The sequence below is a fragment of the Danio rerio genome, chromosome 24 (assembly GCF_052040795.2).
Source record: "Danio rerio strain M-AB ecotype USA chromosome 24, GRCz13ab, whole genome shotgun sequence".
NCBI lineage: Eukaryota > Metazoa > Chordata > Actinopteri > Cypriniformes > Danionidae > Danio > Danio rerio.
Window position 1 is genome coordinate 28501411 of NC_141044.1, and position 22321 is coordinate 28523731.

General features: G+C 36.5%; 2 protein-coding genes across 9 annotated transcripts in view; one reads left to right on the forward strand and one right to left on the reverse strand.

Annotated features, from left to right (window-relative positions):
* Positions 1 to 9593, forward strand: part of LOC561083 (gamma-aminobutyric acid receptor subunit rho-3) — a 29788-nt gene extending 20195 nt beyond the window's left edge. For 5 of the 6 annotated variants that reach the window (XM_087309727.1, XM_087309725.1, XM_087309726.1 and 2 more), the window contains exons 5-10: positions 325 to 548; positions 629 to 711; positions 3061 to 3198; positions 3314 to 3466; positions 6442 to 6635; positions 8607 to 9593. In XM_087309727.1, coding sequence (XP_087165853.1) covers positions 325 to 548; positions 629 to 711; positions 3061 to 3198; positions 3314 to 3466; positions 6442 to 6635; positions 8607 to 8909 — 1095 coding nt within the window. In that variant the 3' untranslated portion in view covers positions 8910 to 9593. Of the gene's footprint in view, positions 1 to 324; positions 549 to 628; positions 731 to 3060; positions 3199 to 3313; positions 3467 to 6441; positions 6636 to 8606 lie in introns of all 6 variants that reach the window. The other variant, XM_087309729.1, reaches the window with a different exon arrangement.
* The window catches only part of adgrg2a (adhesion G protein-coupled receptor G2a), a 64456-nt gene continuing 51110 nt past the window's right edge, over positions 8976 to 22321 (reverse strand). For all 3 annotated transcript variants that reach the window (XM_087309584.1, XM_087309583.1, XM_087309582.1), the window contains 13 exons: positions 22055 to 22271; positions 21823 to 21979; positions 20059 to 20223; positions 18648 to 18770; positions 18509 to 18554; positions 18309 to 18415; positions 15999 to 16123; positions 15597 to 15868; positions 15409 to 15508; positions 12796 to 13079; positions 10232 to 10333; positions 10009 to 10146; positions 8976 to 9934 (listed from right to left, as the gene is read on the reverse strand). In XM_087309584.1, coding sequence (XP_087165710.1) covers positions 9831 to 9934; positions 10009 to 10146; positions 10232 to 10333; positions 12796 to 13079; positions 15409 to 15508; positions 15597 to 15868; positions 15999 to 16123; positions 18309 to 18415; positions 18509 to 18554; positions 18648 to 18770; positions 20059 to 20223; positions 21823 to 21979; positions 22055 to 22271 — 1940 coding nt within the window. In that variant the 3' untranslated portion in view covers positions 8976 to 9830. The remainder of the gene's footprint in view (positions 9935 to 10008; positions 10147 to 10231; positions 10334 to 12795; positions 13080 to 15408; positions 15509 to 15596; positions 15869 to 15998; positions 16124 to 18308; positions 18416 to 18508; positions 18555 to 18647; positions 18771 to 20058; positions 20224 to 21822; positions 21980 to 22054; positions 22272 to 22321) is intronic.

Below are 22321 nucleotides of genomic sequence, written 5' to 3' on the forward strand. Positions count from 1 at the left end.
TCAAAAGTATATACTTTATAGAACAAGTATACTTTTAGGGCATAGTATAAGTATGTGAATTGGGACGCAGCACATACGTGTTTCAGTCTACATCTGCAGGATGTGCTAAAATCTTTAAATGAGCTGAAGATTATTTGGTTTCAAGGTTCAGAAAAGTGATCATTTTGTCCCCAATGTAAAACATCTGACAAAAGTAAATCTCAGAATTATAAAGGGTCTTCCTCTTATATGCTAAAACATTTTGTTAGTCATTTTCCTGCACTTTTTCTTATAATAAATGATCAAATGTATCCGTTCAGTCAGTAAAATGTAGTTCTCTCCCAGGACTTTACCATGACCCTGTACCTGAGGCATTACTGGAAGGATGAACGGTTGGCTTTTCCCTCCAGTAATAATCTAAGCCGCACGTTTGATGGCCGGCTGGTGAAGAAGATCTGGAAGCCTGATGTGTTTTTCGTCCATTCCAAGCGCTCCTTTATTCATGATACCACCATGGAGAACATAATGCTAAGGGTTTACCCAGACGGCAACATCCTTTACAGCGTCAGGTACTAAAACAACCTCTGCTGATACATTTTTTTTTGTTAGAAGTAGATGTTTTAATAATGGAATGTTGTCTCTCTTATAGGATCACAGTTACCTCCTTGTGCTCAATGGATTTTAGCAGATTCCCGTTGGACACTCAGAACTGTTCCCTGGAGCTGGAGAGCTGTGCGTCTTCAGTTCTTGAGTAATTTTTATTGAGTCCCACCTACATTGCTTTTGATTGATATTTTACAGAACGGGAAAATGTTGCAATTGTGGATCATTTTAGGAGTAGCAGCATCTCTCACACAATTTCTACAGAAAAGATAATCGTCAAAATCAGAATAACCAGAATAGGCATATGAAGTGAAGCACTGTATGTAATTAATATTAGTGCTGGGCAAAGATTAAGATTTGTTTGTGTGTGTATTATAAATGTTTATTATCTATTATATATGTTTATTTCTGTGCATGTGTGTGTCACATACACAGCAACAAAACTATACAAAACAAATTTGTTACATAGATATTTAAATGTGTATATAATTTGTATGATACACACATATATTTAATATCTAAATATATATAAACATCATTATATGCATGCATGCATGTGTGTATTTATAAATAGTTAATAAAGATACTCAGTACACACACTCAAGTTGTCAAAACAAACTTTTACTTTGGATGTGATTAACTGCAATAGATATTTGCCCAGCACTAATAAATATGCATAGTTATGAACCAGTGAAACTATTTAGATATAAACAATATCATAGGAATACATTATACACTCACCGGCCACTTAATTAGGTACACTTTACTAGTACCGGGTTGGACCCCTTTTCCATTCAGAACTGATTTAATCATAGATTCAACAAGGTACTGAAAATATTCCTCTAAGATTTTGGTCCATATTGTCATGATCGCATAATGCAGTTTCTGCAGATTTGTCGGCTGCACATTCATGATGTGAACCTCCCGCTCCACCACATCCCAAAGGTGCTTTATTAGATTGAGATCTGGTGACTTTGGAGGCCATTTGAGTACAGTGAACCCATTATCATGTTCAAGAAAGCAGTCTGAGATCATGCGAGCTTTATGACATGGTGCCTTATCCTACTGGAAGTAGCCATCAGAAGATGGGTACACCATGGTCATAAAGGGATGGACATGGTCAACAACAATACTCAAGTAGGCTGTGGCGTTGACACGATGCTTGGTACTAAGGAGCCAAAGTGTGCCAAGAAAATATATCCCACACCATTACACCAACCCCCACCAGCCTGTACCGTTGAAACAAGGTAGGATGGATCCTTGCATTCATGTTGTTGATATCAAATTCACCAAATTCTCACTCAGAATTCAAAACTCATCAGAGCAGACAACATTTTTCTTTTATTAGCTAGAACCAGTCTGGCCATTTTCCTTTTACCTCAGCCATTAACAAGACATTTGCTGCCATAGAACTGCAGCTCACTGGAGATTTACTCTTTTTCAGAACACTCGCTGTAAACCTTAGAGATGGCTGTGCGTGAAAATCCTTGTAGAGCTGTTTTTAAAATACTCAGACCAGCCCATCTGGCACCCACAACCATGCCACTTTTAAAGTCACTTAAATCCCCTTTCTTCCCCATTCTGATGCTCGGCATGTCTACATGCCCAAATGCATTGAGTTGCTGCCGTGTGATTGGCCAATTTGAAATTTGCATTGACAAGCAGGTGTACCTAATAAAGTGACCGGTGAGTGTACAGGCTTACACAATTCACACAGCTTTTTGATTCTTTGAGGGCAATACGGACTCAATATAATGCTTTGCTTCATTTTTAATATCAATAAAGCTTGAATTTTTACCTGAAAATGTATTTATGAATATGAAATTTGGCCATATAAATTAAGATATGTATAAAATGCATGGCTCTGTTGTTTCTAGAGTTTTCAAAAACTCCTAAAAAACACCTTGAGCAATGAAATCAATTACATTTTGACAAAAAAAAAGGGCAGTAGCAAAATAAATGAACGGTACTCTCTGGCGTCTGCTTGCAAAAGCTACAACTTACATCTATATCTTTATTTAAATTTAGTTATACAAAGTTTGCTGGGATATATGCAGTGAAGGTGTTTAAACAAAATTTCTTTAACCTTATTTGTTAAGAGATAGTGATTGGGCAGAAGCCAGACTTTTTCAAAATGTTGGACAATTGAATGTTTAATGGATTCAACCATTCCTCAGTAAAGCTTATTATATGCTGAAAATGAGACTAGCTTGTAATGTGTAGTACTTATAGTACGTAGTATTGTATCAGCCAAAAAATCCGATCAGTGCATCCCTGTTCATCAACCTTTTCAAATAACAGATATTTCCAGCGTTATATGGATTGCTGTTGGAATAGGATTGAACATTATAACCCAGATAATTCCTTTAATAAAACAGTTCTATATAACCCATGCATTTAAACTGGAGCTAATCATGCAAATACTTCCCTCTGGCTCTTTTCTTTATCCTCCGTCTTCCGCTCTTCATTCCCTTTCAGATGCATATAATGAGAATGACCTTATGTTGTACTGGAAAAACGGCAACGATTCTCTGAGGACGGATGAGATTGCCCTCTCTCAGTTCTTCATTGAAGAGTTCCACGTCTCACACGGTCTGGCCTTGTACAGCAGCACAGGTACAAGATGCTTCTCTATCTGTGTATTCATGCTATGACAAATGTCTTCTCTTGTGCTATCTGGTCATATTCCAGCAGATCATTAATTACAAGCTTTTACACGTGTTTCTGTCAGGCTGGTACAACAGACTCTACATCAACTTCATCCTCAGAAGACACATATTCTTCTTCATGCTGCAGACCTATTTTCCCACAATGCTGATGGTGGTTCTGTCCTGGGTGTCTTTTTGGATCGACAGAAGGGCAGTGCCGGCCCGCGTCTCGCTCGGTGCATAACATTTATCCACACACATACACAAGTGAAAGTGTATTAATTCAAGTTGCATGTTATTACATATTACATTACACAAGTGTTTACAGGAAAAAAGATCATTTCACAAAAAAAAGTCTTGTCGTTGATCCTAGTAGTAAGAGCAACAAATAATAACTTGACTTCTAGTTGATCATTTGGAAGTGGCAGAAGGTGGATTTTTACAATGAATCATCTGTTGAACTGCATCTGAATCATCACAAATACTGATGAAGACTTATTGGAACCTGCATGGACCCAAGATTCTCACAGAAATCAAGTTTGGTGAAGGAAAAATCATGATTTGAGAATTCATTCAGTATGGAAGAGTGCGAGAGATCTGCAGAGTGGATGGCAACATCAACAGCCTGAGGTTAAAAGACATTTGTGCTGCCCATTGCATTACAAACCACAAGAAAGGGCAAATTCTCCAGCAGGATAGCACTCCCTCTCATACTTCAGCCACCACAGCAAAGTTCCTGAAAGCAAAGAAGGTCAAGGTGCTCCGGGATTGGCCAGCCCAGTCACCAGACATAACCATTATTGAGTATGTCTGGGGTAAGATGAAGGAGGCATTGAAGATGAATCCAAAGAATCTTGATAAACTCTGGGAGTCCTGCAAGAACGCTTTCTTTGCCATTCTTGATGACTTTATTAATAAGTTATTTGAGTCATTGCAGAGATGTATGGATGCAGTCCTCCAAGCTCATTGGAGTCATACACAATGTTAATACTTTTTCATTGCACCATATCTTTATATTATACTGCACATCATTTTTGTTATGTGACAAGACTTTTGTCTAAGCAAAGTCAGACCTTACTGTCTTAATTAAATAGTTAAAAATCAAGGCATGATCATGTTTTATTTTGGTCAAATAAGCGTAATCTAGAGGCCTTTGCCTTTCAAGCCACTTCTGATATCAAATGATCAACTAGAAGTCATGTTATTATTTGTTGTTCCTAAAACTTGGATAGACGTCAAGACTTTTGTCAGGTAGTCCACATTCACTTACAGTATGTAGAGTCATTTACGCAATGTCATTTTAAAAAGTATATGCATTTTTTATTTGTGCATCACTGTGCTGTGAAGACAACATGTTTATGTGCATTATGTGTTCAGTTTATAGGTGCGCTCGAGGAAAACTCTACTTTTGTTGAAAAAAGGCTCATTTCACAAGTACTCTAGAGTTAAACATTTGAGTTTTACCATTTTTGTATCTATTCAGCCAATCTCCAGGGGCTTTTAGGTTAGCTTAGCATAGACTATTGAATTGGATTGGACCATTAGCATCTCGTTTAAAAATGAGCAAAATGTTTAGATGTTTTTCCTATTTAAATTTTGAGTCTTCTGTAGTTCCAAAGTGTCCTAAAATCTTCTGAAAATGAAGTTTCTGTTTTCTATTTATTATTTAATTTTTTTAATGTTCCTCTAAAGTGGTTAACGCTGAAGGTCGCTGGTTCGAGTCCCAGCTGGGTCAGATTGGCATTTCTGTGTGTAGTTTGCAAAGACGCAGTATAGGTGAATTGAATAAATTAAATTGTCTATAGTATATGTGGGTGAATGAGTGTGAATGGATGTTTCCCAGTACTGGGTTGCAGCTGGAAGGGCATCCGCTGTGCAAAACACATGCTGGATAACCAGAACACCAATGGTGGGCTACAGGATTATTGGCCAGGCCATTTTTTGTCTTGGCATTCAGAATTCAGCATTTCTAATAGTTTTCGTGTGAGCAGGGATTGTTTTGACATCATTTCTGCATATTGGCAAAACATTTTTAAGATGAGAAGGAAAACATCTTAATTGTAGAGCACTGTTTTGTAAACACTCTCTGTTACTTTATTCAGTTGTAATGTTTTTCTGACGACAAAATAAAAGAAGCCTATACTATGGGATTTAGTTATGACATGGATCAGCAACACAAATATTTATTTGTAGATTAATGTTTATAATGCTATGATGTATAAATAAGATTATTTCTTAATTTAATTACAATGGTGTAACTAATAAAGCAAATAATAAATAATAATAACTAATAAATAACTTTGCTGACTTTTATTTGCATATGGAAAATATTACATTGTTAAAGTAGTCATTAATTGCTGTTAAGTCTTTAATATTTATTATTATTATTTGCTGTTTGCTACCTATTTTTGTTTTATTTTCATAGTGTAACTTACAATATGTGCTTTTCAAAAAAATAAAAAATAAATACAAATAATAAATAAGTAAGTAAATAAATAAATAAATCAGCAATCTTGCCGATTCTGAGAAATCAGTAATGGCCTCTTTTGTTAAAAAAAGTTATCACTTCATTTTTAAAACAACTCTTATTTTATTTGGTTTATACATTTCTCATTAACATTGTAACCCAAGCCTGGCTTAAGTAAGGTCTTACACAATTTTCTTTTAAAAAAATCAATAAAATTCAATAATGAAGCAATATATAGCTTTTAGTTGACCAACAAGGCCAATGTAAATGTTTGAAATCAGCTGAAATCCTATAGACGAATTACCAACCTACGTCACACATGAGGTCACACGGATTCCCGGTTGCAAAAAGAAACCGGTGGCAATAGTAAACATGTCGTGCTGTGCAGTAGGATGCCAAATTCGAAAGTCCAAAAATAGAAAACTTAACATTTACCGTACACCACACTGCTTTAATGCCAACTGCAGAAGTCTTTGACTAAAAGGGAGCTGAATGAAGAGCTGACCTAATTAAAAATGCTGGACTCATGTTAATGCAGTTTCACATGTTATATTAGGTAAGTTATAACAAGTTACGCATCCTGAATGTTTACAAACATGGTAATTCGTCTATTGTAATATTTCACCAATGAACATTTTCTCAACACCTTAGATTATCTATCTAGTTAGAGGGAGTGGTTTGCACTGTCGTTGGTTTCAGTCGCATGTTTTTACCTCGGCTTGTCTCTTTCTGTGTTTAATCCAGGAATCACCACAGTGTTGACCATGTCCACCATAATTACTGGAGTGTCGACGTCCATGCCTCAGGTTTCATACGTGAAAGCGGTGGACGTTTACTTGTGGACCAGCTTCCTGTTTGTGTTTCTAACTGTCATCGAATATGCAGCAGTCAATTACTTCACCACCAAGGAGGAAATGAAGAAACTTAAGCAATTAAAGGTAAACGTCCTCTAAAATGTACTACTATTGTTAGTTCAGTGAACACTGAAAAAAAGATAGTTTTACAATATTCTAGCTTTAGGTAAATAGAACATTGTAATGTCAAATGTCGCCTCCTGTTGATCAAGTATTGTAATTGCTCTTTAATTGCCGTAATGGGTATTAGTCTTCATAAATATATAATTAAAACCTAAGTCTTGCTTTCAAACGGTCAAATGAATATCTACTGTAAAAGAAATTCCTTTAATGAACAGTCCAAGCCATATTGTAGCTGTCTGTGGTGAATTGTTTTAACTTGTGCTTGAGTAATCTTGATTTTTTTGTCTACAATGAATCAACAGAGCCTGTTTGCATATCCATAACATGAAAAAGCAGTAATCCTTAATGACCAATGACCATTTTTTTTTAGAGCAACAAAATTTTCATTTGTTGGCGCTCGCTCTATTTATTGTACATCTTTACTAGCATCTCATTGTAATTTTAAGAAAATAAATTGATCAAAAATACAACACTTATATGAATATGTTTTGCAACAAACATCCAAAACAATCATAAGGAATAGCTCCTTTTTATTGGTCCATCTTTTAATAACTAATAACTTCAGATGTCTTGGTCCATGTTGGCCTCACATTTCTGATTATGTTCACAATTTGCTTTGATTACACCAACCTCTGGTTTGTTTAGAATTATGGTAAAAAATAGGGAACTCCAGCAACACTTGTAATAAAAGAATATAATAAAATAAAATAAATGCCAATGTGTTTCGGCTTACAAGCCTTCCTCAGGGCACAAAAAAGTTTGCTCCAGATCTTTCCTTACCAGTTGTTGATAATTATGGCAATTAAAGAAAGCATTGGGCCAAAAAAGGACATCATATCACAAGATCTGTTATTTAGGATTTTTTGTGTCTTTATGTGTGATTAATGGTAATTCTAAGCAACCAGGACTAAAATAATAATAACAATTTTTGAGTTCCAATTGAACTAGGAGAACTGATACAACAGTTTAAAAACCTCAATATTTTAGCAGTCTTGGTATTAATAGAGCTAGTGAATTTAGAGCTGGGGTTAGGTGTGGGCATTAAAAGCATTGCATGCAGCCCAGCATGCAACTGCACCGAGTCTGCATCCAGACTTCTCTTCACCAAGTGTAGATACTAAGGCACTGTCCACACGAACATGGGTATTTTCAAAACCACCATTTTTCTTCAAAGCGGTTTGGCCATTCGTCTGAAAGCTGAAACTTGCTGAAAACTCCCACCAGGGTGAAGATTTTCCAAAACTCTGTTGTGTTGGCCACTAAAACTCTGCATCTTGGCCACATGACATCAGTGTGTGCACTGTTTTCTACTTTCTGATTGGCTGATATGCCTTCTAGTGCTCCCATCAAGCACGTTTTGTATTTAAAAGATGTCTAACAGACGTCTAAACATAGCCGTCTTGGCTAAAACAAGGCTAAATTTGGACGGTCAGATAAAATCTAATAAGCCAAAACTAGACTAGACATCAAACAAGCAGAAATGAATGACTACACATACAGTATAAAGTCTGTCTAATCTGTCTATTTGACGACTAGTCTAGTTTTAGGCTGTTCTTAGATGTCTATTAGATTTTGTTTGACAGCCGAAGTTTAGCCTTGTTTTAGCCAAGCTGTCTAGGTTTAGATGTCTATTAATCACAAAATAGTTTGCTGGGCTGGGTCACTTCACCTATGTCTGGCATGTTTGCATTCACTTTGTATGTAACTTGCTCATGCTAATACTTAATTGTGCGTTTGGTGTGAACCCAGTATAAAAGCCATTTATCGCCACCTGTTGGCTCAGATGCATTTTAATGTAGACAGCATTTTTTTTTAAACAAGTGCAGAGAAACTGGGTTTGTAATATAATCAAACCTGCTATGTGTGAACATATTTGAAATCTACTTTATAAGATCTTTTTTTGAAAAAGTGAATAGTTTTTGTCTTTAACAGATCTCAGAATACGATGCGTCTCAAGCCATGGCGTTTGACGGTTGTTTCCATGACCAGGACATCGAGCTCAGTTCATTCCCTCGTCTGTCTGACCTAAACGCAGACACGTGTGTTTCCTCCCGGAACTCAACAACAGCTGACCTCCCTCCTGTCCTGGGCACAAGACTCCGCCGGCGCCGCTCCATCCGCCAGAGTGTCAACCATATCATCAACAACAGTTACAAGATAGACTCCTACTCCAGAATATGCTTTCCTCTGGCATACTTTCTCTTCAATCTCATCTACTGGAGCATCTATTCTTGAGGAGGCATCCGGAAAAATGCATTAAAACATTTGTGATCACAAAACTCACACACAAGAGAACATGTGTAATAGAAAGTATAATAAACTATTTAATAATTATGTTAGAATCTCAGATTCCTAACTTTGCCTAAAATGTACAAATGTAAAATAATCATAAATACATACAACTACAAAAAACAATGATCCAAACACAAGAAATCACATTATTTTACGTTGGTTTTTAAGGAACCAACTCCTCAAAACCTACAGTACTACTCAAAACAATGACTCTTTATGTGTGTAGTGTACTGAAAACTAATTTGATTACATTTACAGACACATTGTCTCCATATTTCCTCTTTAAATGAGGACTATAAAACTGAGAATGGCTACAAAATGTATAAATGAAACAAATAAACATCAAAATAGAGAACTTGACCAGCAGTGAAAACAATCTCAGTCTTTCTTAAACACATCAGACAGATTGATGTGAAGTGGCGTATACTATACTTCATCAAGTCCTTCATTATTATAAAAAAACTGAAAGTTTGATTAAGTGCGCTGGTATTTTTAAGCACAAATTATTATTTTTGTTGCAGAGAAGCGGTGTTTAATACTGTTTGCTGAAAATATATGTCAGTTTAAAACTGTTGACACTGCAAAAGTGGGGTGTAATAAACCAGTCACACTCTTGAAGATATTCTTACGCAGTGGCTCCCAAAGCTCCTTGCTCTTTCTGTTCATTATTCATCTGTGAACAGTTACAAATAATAAAGTATCTGCCATTGAAGCTGAATGGCTTTACAGCATGTAACTCATTCAGAGAAATGATGAGATTTCTGTTTTTGTCCTCTTTTCATGAGTCACCAGATTCATTATTCATTATTTTCAGGGCTGCAGGTCTGTTTTCTTTACCTATTCTTCTCTATAGGTTGACGTCTTCTACACAGATCTGGGTCTTGAATGGAGCTGACTGTTGATCTCGTTGATGACCACATCATCATTCACTTCCTCTGACATGATTGTACTGTCGTCAAACGGTGAGCCTGGAATTTGTTAGAAAGTTAAAATCATTCTTGACTTGAATCAATTCATTTGTTTATTTCCTGTCAGAACTGACCGATGCCATGGGACGGCACTGAATCATCGCTGCTCACTGAGCTTCGTGGCGCACTGTTTGTCCCCGAATTAGATGAGTCTGCTGTCATAATTGAAGTCTTCTTGGTGTTCTGGCTTTGTGTGGCTGTCCGACTCCACTCTAGAGAGAAAGAAATGTTTGAGAGGTTGGGATTAGATCTAATAATGTGGCTATTTTATTTGCTTTGTAATTGATGTGGAAATACCTGAATTTTCAGGCAGTCGTAAACTGCCACAGCAGAGGTATATTCTCCACTCTTTACGCACATTTTCCTTCAGAGCGCAGTGGAAAATAAAAATAAAAAAGCCTGAGAGGGAAAGAGGACAAGAAGAAATAGACAATGAGTCTCATTCACTAATAATGGCATATTTTTTTGTATTTAAAAGCACATTATTGACATTATTCTACGATGTGGACGTGCGCTCATTTTATCGTTTCAGTTTCCTATGGGAGAAATGACTAGAAATAATAAACGGCAGAAATGGTCAAACTACTTGCTCTACAAACAAGTGTGTTCATGACTATACATAAAAAAGTAGAATAATTTAATAAGAAAATATTAGTTTGCAACATCAAGCAACAGAACAGGCTGTTTTTAACATCTAAAGATCAATAGAAGTGAGTGAGACCGGAAGCCAAAGCGATTCCAAAGGATGCGCCCGCTCATACATGAAGAATTAGGTTGATGAGCACACTTCTTACGAAACTTTTCAACTAATTCATAGCACGTGCGTACAGTACGCACATGAGTTTACTCTTTAACTCGTTCTTCTGTTCTAAATGAGGGTTCGCATTCACAAGCTGCCAATAAGGGCTTTCTGCAAAGCTGCACTTGTCCGGAGAAAATTATGAGACAAATGGTAAATGAGTAAATGGCACTGAAACAAACAAACAAACAAACTAAAAAAAAAGTATGTTGGTTGTGGAACATGCTTTCATCTCTAAAAACGTAAGGCGCAATGCACTGCATTTTTGTTGACTTTAGAAAAGTGTGCAGTGCGTTAGGCAATGAAGCTAGACTACCCCTGAATCAGCAGTCTTGATGCTCAAGTTCTTTCTGAATTGACTTTTTCCAACTGCAGGCGCACAGAGCACTCCTTCAATTGTCTGTCCACATACAGTAAGTTTGTTGCTGTATCAGTGGTTTTCTGACAGTGAAGCAATAGCTTGGCTCATTGTGGACATTTTTGTGGATGAAATAAATAGTGCAAAAATGATTATGATTTTTAAGTAGTATACGTACAATATTTGTATGAAATATAAAGTTTGATCTTCCTAAAGGGTCATGAAGGCCCCTTTTTTCAGTTCAAGTCTACCTCAGGATTTCTTCAAAAATGCTTCTTAAGGGGAGTGGCGTGCTGCGAGCAGGGAGGAGTGGGCGTGGCCAGCCGAGCAGGGGAAAAAGAGGAGAGCAAACAACTGTTGTCAGTTGGCTCACAAAATGAGACACAAATCGTGAGGAGACACATGATTTTATAGTTTACATCTCCTGGTCTGAATGCAGACACAGTGGATAGAAATGTAGCAGTCTCTTTCCCTGTCTATTCCAACCATTAGCCCAGGTAATTTAGAGAACTTTAAACATAGGCGTACACAGCTGCACAGATATAGGCGATGTGTCTGAATGTTAACAAACTAAATTGATAAAAGACAAAGTCCGCCATTCTCCCATTCTCGTACAGCTCTTCCGAAAAAGAAAAAAAATGCTTGCTGCAAACCAACAGCTTTGCAGTAACTGCCCTGACAGCATCACCAGGTAAAGACAGGCAACAAACTATGTGAATCATTGAAACAAACACACACTACCCATCATCAATGGCTAAATACTGCTTGCCCTTCACGGATGTGTCATTGGGTCTCAGAGGTTGGCAGGTCTGCCTTGCCTTCGGAAAGCACGTGCTCTCATGAATAATTAAGAAGCAGGGTTATCAGGATTAAACTCTGAAGATGAATTTAGCTAACAAAAGCTCAAAATTATTAAGTTTTCCCCACAATTAAAGCTGACAGATGCCATTGTTGTCTTAAATGATGCTCAATACCCATACAAATCTGTTAAAATCTAAAAAAAAAAGTACTCCAGGGTGTCTCGAACCTTTAAGGCTGACCTTTTTGGGAGGTCAAATAACATCTGATGTTTGCATACATACATGCCAACACATAATGACAACATTGGTCACAGTTCAAAACAATGTCTGATATTTTTATATGGTTATCTACCATATTATTATTTTCAAATATGCAAAAATAGTCTAAAAAAATGTTTTGTTGACTGTTATGATCAATTCAAACTGTGCGTGTTGACAAACAAATTTCAGACATTTGGTTTCAAAGACTTTTGGTCTTGGTCACCTTCCATATTATTCATTCATTCATTTTCCTTTGGCTTACTCCCTTATTTATCAGGGGTCTCCAAAGAGGGATGAACCGCCAATTGTTCCAGCATATGTTGCCCTTTTAGCCATACACTCTCACATACACACACACATACACCATGGCCAATTTAGTTAATCCAATTCACCTATAGTGCATGTCTTTGGACTGTGTGGGAAACCAGAGCACCAGGACGAGAGATGCAAACTCCATACAGGAATGCCAATTTGCCCAGCTGGGATTGGAACCAGTGACCTTCTTGCTGTGAGGTGACAGTGCTAACTGCTGAGCCACTGTGCCACCTTACCATCCATATTAATGTATGGTTAAGAAAGTATTTTGTTGGCTTATTATATAGATTTTCTTTCCTAAAATAAACTCCATAATATTGTTTCTCACCCTGAAGGCAGTTGAAGATGGAAAACAGATACGTGAAGGCCAAGTTGACAGGTCCCCAGGCGAAGAAGGCAAAGCCCCATGTAAGGCCCAGCAAGAAAGTGAGTCCCGCGATGCTACGAAGGTCTTGCACGCCACTGCGGTACTGGTTATTGTGAGGGTTTCTGCGCTTGATTCGTCTCAGATGGACCATCACCACCACAAACATGGCCAGGTTTAGAACAAATATGATGCAGAAATATGCCACAACAGCCACATAGAATGCTGTGCTATTTTTCAGCCAACAACTGGAAAAAAGCAAAGCTTGAAGTTAGCACATGTCATTTCTGTCTTTCAGTAAACTCATAATATTTAAAGGGTTAGTTCACCCTAAAACAAAAATTCTCATTAATTAATCATTCATTTTGTTCTAAAAACCTGAGACTGTTGTTCATTTTTAGAATACAAATGAAGATTTTTAAATGAAATCTTAGAGATTTGTAAGTGAAGTTTATTTATAACTAATTTTGAGAGGATCACATGCTTATGATTGACCACGGCTGGTCCAGCATTAGCTACCATAATACATCAATCAGACCATTCCCATGTCACTATAAATATCTCAGTTATCTTTGGCTTTGAATCCCATCCCCCTAAATAGGGCAGCACGGCAGCAACATAAGTGAATTGACTAAACCAAAATTGGCTCCTAGCCAGTAGTATATCCCTTTATAGCAATCTCTAATTTGTCATTAGCCATAAACAGCAGTTGAGTTCTCAAGATCTACCTGAGCTCAAACTCCCCTCATGACCTACAAACGGGAGGGAGCCCAGAGCTCGAGGATCTTATGAGCTCAGAGCTCTCTCCCAGGACAGCATGCCAAACAAACTAATTGTGAACTCTTATAACAGCAAAGGTCATGAAATGTTCAAATTTCAAAAAGGAACCAAAACATTCCATGTGACTTTAGTAGTTTAACAAAAAACAACAACAGGGCTTTACTAGCAATTTCTTCTCATTAGAATATTTCAGAATGCATGTTCACGAGACACATTTTACCAACACGGAAGTATTCTTGTAGCCACATGAAATATTTGGACGACCTTTTTGGTACCTTGCTGTCTATAGAGGGTCACAGAGCCCTCTGATTTCATCAAATTACACCTTAATAGGTGTTTTGAAGAGGATGGTTTTATGGGTTTGCGACAACATGAGGGTGAATAATTAATGCAAAAATGTTAATTTTTGGGTGAACTAACACTTATATTTACTCAAAGTTTGAAGTTATTGTGAGCATATGTTCTTGTTATTGTCCTAAACCAGCTGTGTTTTGTAAAAAGTGACTATATTGTCATCATTCAAACTGAGAAAGAAGAAAAAAAAAGATAAAAAAAACCCAATTTTGCCGTTGGTATTAACTAATCTAATGTTATATAAACCAGATTTTCACAAATATCTCACTGTATAGCATCCCATAGAAATGATTCACTTAAAAGTAAAATGACCTGTGTTCATTTGTGCTGAGCACTGTATGTCAAAGAGGAAAATATTTGCACCAGGACTTGATATCGGAAATTGATTGAAAAACTTTGAGAAGCCAATTATTCTGCCCTCAAAGTGGTGAATTTGTCATTAGAGATAAGATTAACTTATATTACAACCAGGGTGCGATTTACAGAGGGGTTTGGGAGGGATTGACCCGCCTAATTAACGCTTGATCCCCCTGAGGGATGTCAAAACATGATGTAAGGAGGGTCAGCCCTTAATCAGTTAGAAAAAAAATTCCCTAATCTGTATCTTAAATAATAATATTAATAAATAAATAGATAATATAAATATACATTGGGTGTCATGTTGTGGCAACGCCAAATTAATAAAGGGACGAAGCTGAAAAGAAATGGTAATGATTATTGCAATATTTGCATATGCAAGATGTCCAAGAGATGCCCAAACTAGGGCTCGCAGGCCAAAGTTGGCCCATGATAACCTTTGATTTGGCCCACCAACCAATCAGAGAACAGATGTACAAATGATGGGGAAGGTTGGGGTGAATCCCTCAAAACAGATCGTCATTTCTAATTTTACATAACCTTTTGTTTGTTTGTTTAATTGCTGAGCTACAAAAAAAAAACAGAACTGAACTGAACTGAAATGTTTTAGTTAAATGGATATTAGTCAGATTTTTAAAGGGTCATGAAAACCTAAAACACTTTTTTTTTTTTTAGATGTTCACATATATGTGTGTGGCACGTTGCTAAAACCAATATTAGGAGACATATACTTCACTATTGAGTGAAATGTTTTTTTTTTTTACTATGTGTTATTCCTAAACTCTACTGGGTTTTATTGTAAGAAGTACATTATAAAATGCTAAATATATCTATATTTATTGATATGATTATAAAGTTTTTTTTCTGTATTTTGTTTATATTATTAAATTAGAAAGGTAACATGGCAATTTTTAATGTAATACAGTTTGGTATATTTAGCTTCAGCCTACCACACTCAATCAAGTTTGGATTTTGGCCCTTTATAAGAAAAAGTTTTGGCACTCCTGCACAAGACAAATAAAAATTGTAAATGTTAATTTTCTGCTGACTTTAGAAGGAGCACTTTCAAACAACCTGAATACTTACAAATCATCTGTTGTGCCATCAGAAAATTTCCCATAGCTTATGAGGCCGTAGTTATCCTTGTTTATCGCAATCACAATAATGACGACAGCCAAAGGCACTCCTGCAAGAAAACGTCAACCAAATCAATTCAGAAACCATCAACAGGAACAGGAACAGAATCAGTCAGCTAATTGAACAGCTGAACTCACCCCAGCCAATCAGAGAGAACTTCAGCATGTATCGGGACATGAAGTTGTTAAAGACCTTGACGATGGCCAGATACATATGCAGAGCCTCCAGCCCCATCCAGGTGAAGGAGACCAACAGAAAGTAGTGAAGGAAGAAGGCTGTAGAAATGCACAGACCCACTGCATCTGTGTACAGCGCAAGCCACGAGTCCAACAAGAACACCAGGTTCAGGAACAGCAGTGCGAAACACAAATGGATCAAGATCTTCGAAGGAATGTCCCGACGAATTTTGCTGAAAGAATTGGGTAAATCAATACATATTTTTGGTTGCAATTATACAATATTTGATGCATTTTAGAAGATTTTGAGTGAGTAACTGTGTGTTGTTTTATTTTAGCAGAGAAAAGGAGAATGTTACTCACTCAAATGAGAGGTAAGTGAGTAAAGTGACTGAAAGAAAGATGGCAGACACTCCGCATCCAATGTAAGAGATGAAGGTGAGGATGGTGGCCTGCATTTTGTCAGTTACACCTTGCTGGCTAATGTCCTATGAAGACAAAGCAAAATCCAAAATGGTTTTCATTATACAGAATGCAAGTAGAATAATGAATGCACACATATATAAGGACACAGATATGTGTAATTAATAGCTAATACATGATTAATAAGGTTAATGTTCAGCAAGAACCATGACTGATGTCCAGTCTAACACAGTGTCCTAACAAGTGAAATGACAACATTTGAGTTACAATGCGATGTGATGTGACACAACAGAAACACTTAAATACTAGCCATTCATTTAAATACCAGCCACAGCAGTCCCAGTGAAATTGTAAGGTTTTTAATGAATTTCTAATGAATACAGAATACATATTAAAGCTATTTTAACAATATTAATAGGTTACTGAGGGACTGGTGTTGTTGATTTGCACAGTTCTGACTTTCATTTTCAAACTGTTTACTAGTTATTCTATTTTCAAGCTCTAAGGTAAACTATCTGCTGCTGCTTTCGGTAATATGGCAATAAACGTGACGTTAAATAGTATTCTAACTCACATTGGTAACATTTAACACTAAGTAAAGCACATCATTTGTATTTGAGAAGATCATTGTCATAGTATTATTTGCTGTTGTTCTGCATCACGGAAATAGAAAGCATTTTTAAAATAGATATTCTGTGCATCGCTGTCGCAGATGGTTAGGACAAAAACTACTCTTACCATGGAAAAGATTCCTTTTATCACATCACAGGTTAAGAGGACACAGTGTAATGAGTTACGACCCTGTTTTTTATTTTTATTTTATTAACACTTTACATCTTTATTGTTACAGCACTGTATAATAAATTTTTTTTTTTTTTAAACTTCCTATTCATCCTATTAAAAAAATCATGCTTTTTCTTTTTGCATTCTGGCTCCAAGTTATCAAATTTTTCAGACTTGATCATTTGAGCTTTTAGAACACTACCAAACAAAAGTCTTGTCACCTATCCAAAATTTAGGAGCAACACATAATAACTTGACTTCTAGTTGATCATTTGGTATGAGAAGTGTCTTATGTGAAAGGTGAATGCCTCTGGATTATACCAAAATAAAATATGATCATGCTTTGATTTTTAACTATTTAATTAGGACTGTAATCTCTGGCTTTGCTTGGACAAAAGACTTGTCATTTAATAGAAATAATGTACAGTATAGAATATAAAGTCATGATGCAGTGAAAAAACAAATAATTTAGTGTATGAATCCCATGAGCTTGGACGACTGCATCCATACATCTCTGCAATAACTCAAATAACCTATTAATAAAGTCATCTGGAATGGCAAAGAAATCATTCTTGCAGAATTCCCAGAGTTCATCAAGATTCTTTGGATTCATCTTCAATGCCTCCTTCTTCATCTTACTGCAGACATGCTCAATAATGTTGATATCTGGTCACTGGGTTGACCATTCCTGGAGCACCTTGACCTTCTTTGTTTTCAGGAATTTTGCTGTGGAGGGTGAAGTATGAGAAGGAGCGCTATCCTGAAGAAGTTGTCCTCTCCTGTGGTTTGTAATGTAATGGGCAACACAAATGTCTTGATAGCTCAGGCTGTTGATGTTGCCATCCACTCTTGCATGCCCCAATACTGAATGTAACCCCAAACCATGATTTTTCCTTCACCAAACTTGACTGATTTCTCTGAGAATCTTGTGTCTTCCATGCGTGCTCCTATACAGTAGCTCTTCTGCAGTATTTGTGATGATTGAGATGCAGTTCAACAAATGATTCATCAGAAAAATCTACCTTTTTTCACTTCCAATTGAACGACTAGAAGTCAAGTTATTATTTGTTGCTTTTACAACTGGGATCGACAAAAAAAGTGCACATTTACTCTTATTTTTGTCTAAAATGTCAGAAGTACAAACCATTGTGCTTTTTTTCAAATTAAGCTTGCTCAAACATAAAGTCATGTAGTTGTAATTACTGGATATTACTTGCGGTTGCTTAACATTTCAATTGTAAAACAGTTGTCATAAATTAAATGTTTTGCTGCTGCAGTCTAATCCTGCTCTCTTAACTTAATTGATGCTTTTGTGCTTTGCCCAGGCTACTTCAGTTTGATTGGCAATTTTAATCTAGTTGACACTGATTGCATTGTTAAATGATGAGGCAGGCTGATATAAAACTTCACTTTAAACCTTTTTGTAAAAACATCAGAATGCAGAACAGCAGAGCGATGGCTACTTACCATGAGCACTGCAAAGCTGGTCAGATGACTGCAGCTGCAGATGGTTTCGTTCTCTGTGCTGCTGTTCATGACACTGCAGCCATCCCTATTCCAGCCTCCTAACCCTTCTAAAAAATCCAAAACACATAGAAATTATAAGACTATTCTTAATTAGAAAGTTAGAAAGCTCACATATTTTATTAAGCTTACTGACAGCTCACCATTTTTGTCAAAATCCCAGAAAACACAAACAGCTACATAGTTTCCCTGTTGGAGAAGAGTGAAGGGAGAGAAAGATGAGACAGCTTTCAGGTGGCAGAGAGACATATGATGTACAGTAAAATATGAGTGCATGCATACCGCAACAGGCTGCTTATTCATCAGAGTAAACTCTATGTTCTCTCTCAGGTTTCTGATTGACAGGTTAGCCACGCTAGAGCCCAGAATGTAGCTATTCAGCTTCTTTTGGTTCAGATTTGTATCCTGTAGATGAATGAAAAGCAATGAACAATCTAAAATAAAGTGGCAGATTCAACTTATCAGCTTTAATTTTGGTAAAGCGTCTTTTAAATCTGTTTATGATGTGTTTATGTAAGGAACATATAATAATAATAATAATAATAATAATAATTTTAATCTATTTGACACTGATTGCATTGTTAAATGATGAGGCAGGCTGATATAAAACTTCACTTTAAACCTTTTTGTTAAAAACATCAGAATGCAGAATAACAGAGCGATGGCTACTTACCATGAGCACTGCAAAGCTCATAGCAAATAAGCAAAGCAAATAATAATAATAATAATAATAATAATAATAATAATAATAATAATAATAATAATAATAATTCCTTACATTTACATAGCGATTTTCTGGACACTCAAAGTGTTGTACACATTTTTGGGGCAAATCACCTCATGCACGACCAGTCACCACTTATACTATGGTTAAAACACCTACCCCCGGTTTCACAGACAAGTCTTAAGCCTAGTCCTAGACTAAAATGTAAGTCTGAGCTGTTTCAACTGAAATAAAACTGCACTGATTAATTTTTAAATATATAAATACCTGTAAATATATGTTTTGTCTCAAGATGCACACCAGTAATGTTTTTTTCTAAGTTTGTTAATAAAAATGACTTAAATGTCCTAATTGAACTATGGCCTAATCCTTGCTAGTCTAAACCCTGTCTGTGAAACCTGGCCATAAAGTCTTTGTTCAGATGTTGGATCTCAAGACAATCAATCATTCATTCTAAAACTTTTTCTTTGCATAGGATTCCTTTTTTTTTTTTACCTACCTTATCCAAAGCCTTTAGTTTTGATTGCATTTCTGACCATTGTAGATTGTCAAATAACATAAATCATTCAGTGTACTGATATTGAAATGTAATGTGGTCAAGAATAGCTTGAAGCTATTTTAGCTGTGAGTTTATCTGAAAATGATTACCAATCAGAATAAAGCATGCAACAGCTCTGGAGAATAAATGATATTTCTAATGGAATTTCCCTTCCATTTTTTTTGCAAATATTCATGTTCATGTACAGACCAATGCCCTTGTTAAAACAGCTAATATTTGTATGTATTTGTATACATACAAATATTTGTATTTTCAGCCCTGCATATGAATGAATGGTCAAAAGGTTCTGTGTCCTTAACTTCCTCAATCTAAACACAATCGTAAAGTGTTTTTGTACAAAAATGTCTACTTGATATCGAATGAAAGCATGCGTTCTAACCTTTAAAATGTAAAAGATATTGCAGTATTACCTGAAAAAAAGTGGATTTCTGATAGAATGTGAACTGGACCCTAGAGGCCATCTTTTGTTCCTCTGGAGAGAGATTTTCAGTTAGAGATGCCGGCAGTGTTACTTTTCCTAGGTTTGGGGAGGAACTTCCCACAGCCCTGACTGATCTTTGAAGTGATTTTGTGACCTGTATTAACATAAATGTATATAAAAACCATGCATCACATTTTAAGTATGACCGTTGGACTTCTGCACTTTAAAAAAAAACATTTTTAATTAACAGGTTCCATATTTTGTGATTCATGCAGTGTTTTCTCTTTATTTATAGTTGTGAATTGCATTATGGGAGTTTTATCTTTCCTTTTGATGTTGAAAATTCAACTCTAAAGATTAACAAAGTGACTTTTATTGACATATTAGCAGTTTGAAACAAGATATTGTTTAGGAAATAATATAGAGTGAATTAAGTCTGTAAAGTAACAGTAAAAGTACAGGAAGTTTATTACAAGGTTTTCATACCATAATTTACAACACAAACAAAGACAATATAGGTCACAATTACCAGCAATCTAATCCTGGCAGATCGCAGGTAAACACACAGATCCTGTAGAACTACAAATCTGCCATTATATGGACTACAAGATCCAGCCATGCACTGCACAGAACACATCTGTTTCTAATCTTGCCTGATTGCTAACCAACACAGCTGAAGCTGTTCAGAACTAATGATGTGGACTTTAAAAGCAGCACAGACACAGTTTCATTAGCTTGCCTTCTGTGTTTGAACCTTGCCTTGATTGTTTGTTTACGTTGCCTGCTGATGAGACTCTTTAAAAGAGGCATGCGGGAAAGAGCTCCAAGGTGGTGAGTTGTGGGTTCCGCTGGGCTGTCTCTCTCGGGCAATATGCCCTCCAAAGATGACGATAGTTAGTTAGACAGAGCTTCATATGCGATATAGTCGAATTGGAGGGGGGTTATAAAAATGTTAAGTTGACCACTACCTCGGCCTAAGCCTCTCGCCTTACCAAGTCATGTGTGTGGTGAGTCGTGGAGTCCAGCCTTGCCTTCTGTCTACATTTTATGAATAAACTGAGTTTCCTGGCCCTCGCCTCCAGACTGCGGACGGACTAATCCTATAGGGGATCTGTGTGATTGTGAAAGTGTGCTCTTTCCTACTCGGTGTGATGAAGCTGGTGCCTTTCTCCTTGGACGGGTCTCAAAGGCTGTGTGAAGGGAAGTCTTTTATACCTTCATTTGTGTTTATGCCTGTTGTATGTTCAGTGTGATTTGTTATGTGTCTGAAAGGTGATTAGTGCGGGAGGCGAGTAAGAGGGAGATATGATTACAGGGGATGCGCCCTAATTTTGTGTGCAGCATAGATTGAGGTGTTGGATGCTATTTGAAACACTGTTGTAGTGTGTTAAACTCACAGTGTGTAAAGGAAGGGGCGTGATAATTACATGTAGCCTTTGCATCTATATCTCTTGCCCTGGTACCTGTATTTAATTTACCCCTGTTCTTAAAGTAAATAGGGCATTTTCTCTTTTGTACATTACATTGTGTGTGGTGTTTTTCTGACGAACATAAATGTCAATAAGGTTTATTACATCACTTTAAACTATTGAAAATGTTCATAAAGTCACTTTTTAAAAACTTTTCCAGGTTAAAATTTGTTAAAGGAAAGATTAAAGTCTCATAATTCAATTCAAAAACATAAATAAATAAAAAATAAACAAAAAAACATATAATATGTTATAACGCATATGATTTTACAGACCGTCATTACCTGTGGGTTTAAGGGATCTGCAATTGAAAAGGATGTTGGCCTAAAATTGGTCCCATCGACTTTGGCTACAGTCAACGCGAGTGAATCAAAAACAAGGTTTACAAACTGGTCCGGAATCACAAGTTTTAGAGCCAAATCATCCACAGCTTTGATTAACCTACAAAGCAGAATAGAATGTTTACATACTGTATTTCTCAACTGATGTCAAATGGTTGTTGCACTTGCATCTCACCGGTTTGAGGAGGAACCCAGAGTTCCTGAAGTGCTGTTTAGACAGTTGTTGATGACCCCAAGCACAGTTCGACCCAGATCCACACTAATATTCGGTGCAGAGAGAATATTCTCTAGCTTGCTGATCAGCTGGTTCACCTCACTTGAGTTTAGAGATGCTATATCCTGGGTTTGATTTAGAAGATTACCAGCAACTTCATCTGGGCTTTCAGTTGTTGCTGAAAATGTAGACATTTAAATCAGATATTGTTTACTGCATGGCATAGAA